General features: G+C 67.0%; 1 protein-coding gene across 1 annotated transcript in view; it reads left to right on the plus strand.

Moving 5' to 3' along the window:
• The first annotated feature begins 2,375 nt into the window (after positions 1–2,375).
• The window catches only part of MDFI (MyoD family inhibitor), a 16,023-nt gene continuing 15,485 nt past the window's right edge, over positions 2,376–2,913 (plus strand). The window contains exon 1 of the mRNA XM_042013763.1: positions 2,376–2,567. Coding sequence (XP_041869697.1) covers positions 2,498–2,567 — 70 coding nt within the window. The 5' untranslated portion in view covers positions 2,376–2,497. The remainder of the gene's footprint in view (positions 2,568–2,913) is intronic.

Here is a 2,913-nt window from a genome sequence, read left to right on the forward strand (position 1 = left end):
GCCCATGGCACAGGGATGGCCCATGGCACAGGGATGGCCAGTGGCACAGGGATGGTCCCTGGCACAGGGATGGCCCATGGCACAGTTATGGCCAGTGGCACAGGGATGGTCCCTGGCACAGTTATGGCCCATGGCACAGTTATGGCCAGTGGCACAGGTGTCACCACGGTCCCTGGGCTGTTGTGGGTAAAGCACTGCTGCTCTCTGGCCCCAAAATCCCTGTAAAACACTTTCCTGCCTGGCAGAGCTCCCACGGTGCCAGGGGCTGCCATGTTCCCCCTCCAAGTTGGGTTGCACAGATCCCGGACCCCCAAAGCTGTGACTCAGCTTCCCGAATACTCCTCAGGTTTTTTCCGGGTTATCAGGCCGAGGAGTCAGTGCACAGGAAGAGGGATGCTCATCCCCACCCACCCCTGACCCGAGCACCGGCACCCGCACTCCCGGCTCCCTCCTCCCCCCACCAGCAGAGCATCCCCTGCCCGGGGAGGCCGCGCTCCAGCTCCAGGCAATCCCGGGATCCCTGATCTCCCTTTGTCCACATCCCTCGGGGCTGCCCGGCGGCCGAGGGTGCGTCTGCCCGGGCAGGGCCGGGCCCGCCGGTGTCCGGGCAGGCAAAGCGGGCGGAATGTGCGGCGGCAGCGCGTGGGGCTGGCACGGCCCCGCTGCGCTCCCGGCGTGATTCAGCCGCTGCCTCAGCGGTGCCGGCACACCCCGGCTGCATCGCCAGCTCCGTGCCTGGGCGCTGCCCTAAGGAGCCCTGCGGACAGCTGGCAGAGTCCCGCTGGAAGCACGGAGGGAGGGGAGTCATCCAACCGCGGCTGCCGGTGGGGAGGCTTTCCCAAGGATTTCCACCGCGGTGCCGATGCTTTACCGTGACAGCTCTGCCTTCAGGATGGAGCTTCCAGAAAAATCCCGAGCGGTCAGATCCCTCCAGTCCCGCTTCGTGCCCCAGGATGCCTCATTCCCACTTCCCGACCCATTTCCTTTCCATGGGGCGTCTCAGCACCTTCCCCTTGTCCCTCGCCCCGCTGAGCTGCCCTGCTGCCAGCGGAGCGCTGCTGGCGGTGATGGCAGCGGGGCTGTGGCACCACCAGGGCTGTGGCACCACCAGGGCTGTGAGGAGCCACCAGGGCTCTCCCTCGGGTCCAGCCCCGCTCTGGCAACGCGGAGCCGAAGCTCCGGATTGCAAAATCCAGCGGCTGCCCAGACTCCCCCGTGTCTGGGGGCGGTGGTCGAGGGCAGGGCGGGCTGGCCCCGGTGACCCCCGGCCCGGCACAGCGGGGAGGGCAGGGGACAGGGCCACAGGGCGACAATCCCCGCTGCTGCCGGCTGGGCAGGCTCCAGCCTCGTGCTCCGGCCTCTCCCTGCGGTGCTTTGCAGAGCTGGGCTCTTAAACACAGGAAAACACAGGAAAACGCAGCAGTGGGATTAAAAACAACTCTGCGAAACATCCCACCGGGTCCTCGTGACGCTCAGCACGGGGACGAATCCTCGTGGGGCCCTGCGAGGACGCGGCGCCGGAGCAAACCGGGACCTCTGGGTTGGCGCACTCGGGATGTGCTGCTGCTGCTTGAAACCTGAATTTCACAGCGCTCTCAGGGCTGCTGGTGGCGGTGACGCCGTCACCTCTGATTCCAGCAGCTCCGGGCATCGCCCCAGGGAGCCGAACCCCATTTTCCAGTTGGGGAAACTGAGGCGGGGAGGGGTGGGGAAGGCGGAGGCGTTCCCTGGACACGCCAGGGAGTCGGGGACTAAAGTTTTGCTTTCCTGCCTGGGAAAGAGGACAGACTGCAGCACCCACCCGAGGGGCACAAACACCCACCCGAGGGGCACAAACACCCACCCGAGGGGCTCAAACACCCACCCGAGGGGCACAAACACCCACCCGAGGGGTCCAATCATCACCCGAGGGGCACAAACACCACCCGAGGGGCTCAAACACCCACCCGAGGGGCACAAACACCACCCGAGGGGCCCGAGCACAGCTCAGCCCCGCTGCTCCCCCCTCAATTTTCCTCAAGGGGACCCAGCCCCGCGCCGAGAGCGCGGCAGAGCTGTGAAATCCCAAATCCGAGGCTGGCCCCGGGAGCCACCTCCGCCTGCCCCGCGCCTCTCCCCTCTCCCGGCGCCGCTCCAGCCTCCAGCAGAAGCTCCCGGAGCGCTGCGGGCGCGGGTGGCCGCGTTTGCTCTCCCAGCCTCTTTTTTGTGTTGTTGTTTAAGCCTAACTGGGTTCTTCTTTCTTTTTTTTTTTTTTTTTTTTTGAATTGAATTCGGAAAGAAAAAAAAAAAAATCCCAAGCCCAGCCCAGAGGCAGCCCCGCGCCCCGGCCGGCCCCCATCGCCGGGGCCGGGGGATGCGGGGCGGGAGCGGGGGCGGGCGCGGCGCCCCGCGGGGCCCCAGGTGAGCGCGGCGGGACGGGCCCCGCTCTGAGCCCGCACCGAGCCCCGCGCTGAGCCCGAACTGAGCCCGAACTGAGCCCTCACCGAGCCCCGCACCGATGTCCCGGCCCGGCAGCCCCCGGCCGAGCCGCCCGGAGCAGCCCCGAGACGAGGCGGTCCCGATGCCAGGTACGGGAGGTTCTGCCCTGAGGGGGACACGGAGTGGGGAGAGGGGTGCGCAGGGTGGGGGACACCGGGGATGAGTGTGGGGGCGCGGCTGGAGGGGGGTGAATGTGTGTGTGTGTGCACGGGGGGGTCTGTGCACGGGTGGGGGGCTATGGGATCGCAGGGAAGGCTGTGGGATCTCAGGGGAGGCTGTGGGATCGCAGGGAAGGCTGTGGGATCGCAGGGAAGGCTATGGGATCGCAGGGAAGGCTGTGGGATCTCAGGGAAGACTATGGGATCGCAGGGAAGACTATGGGATCGCAGGGAAGGCTGTGGGATCGCAGGGAAGGCTGTGGGATCGCAGGGAAGG

The sequence above is a fragment of the Corvus kubaryi genome, unplaced genomic scaffold (genome assembly GCF_017639235.1).
Source record: "Corvus kubaryi isolate FWS band 111438036 unplaced genomic scaffold, C.kubaryi_AGA036_p1.0 split1-37355, whole genome shotgun sequence".
In the NCBI taxonomy this organism is placed as follows: domain Eukaryota; kingdom Metazoa; phylum Chordata; class Aves; order Passeriformes; family Corvidae; genus Corvus; species Corvus kubaryi.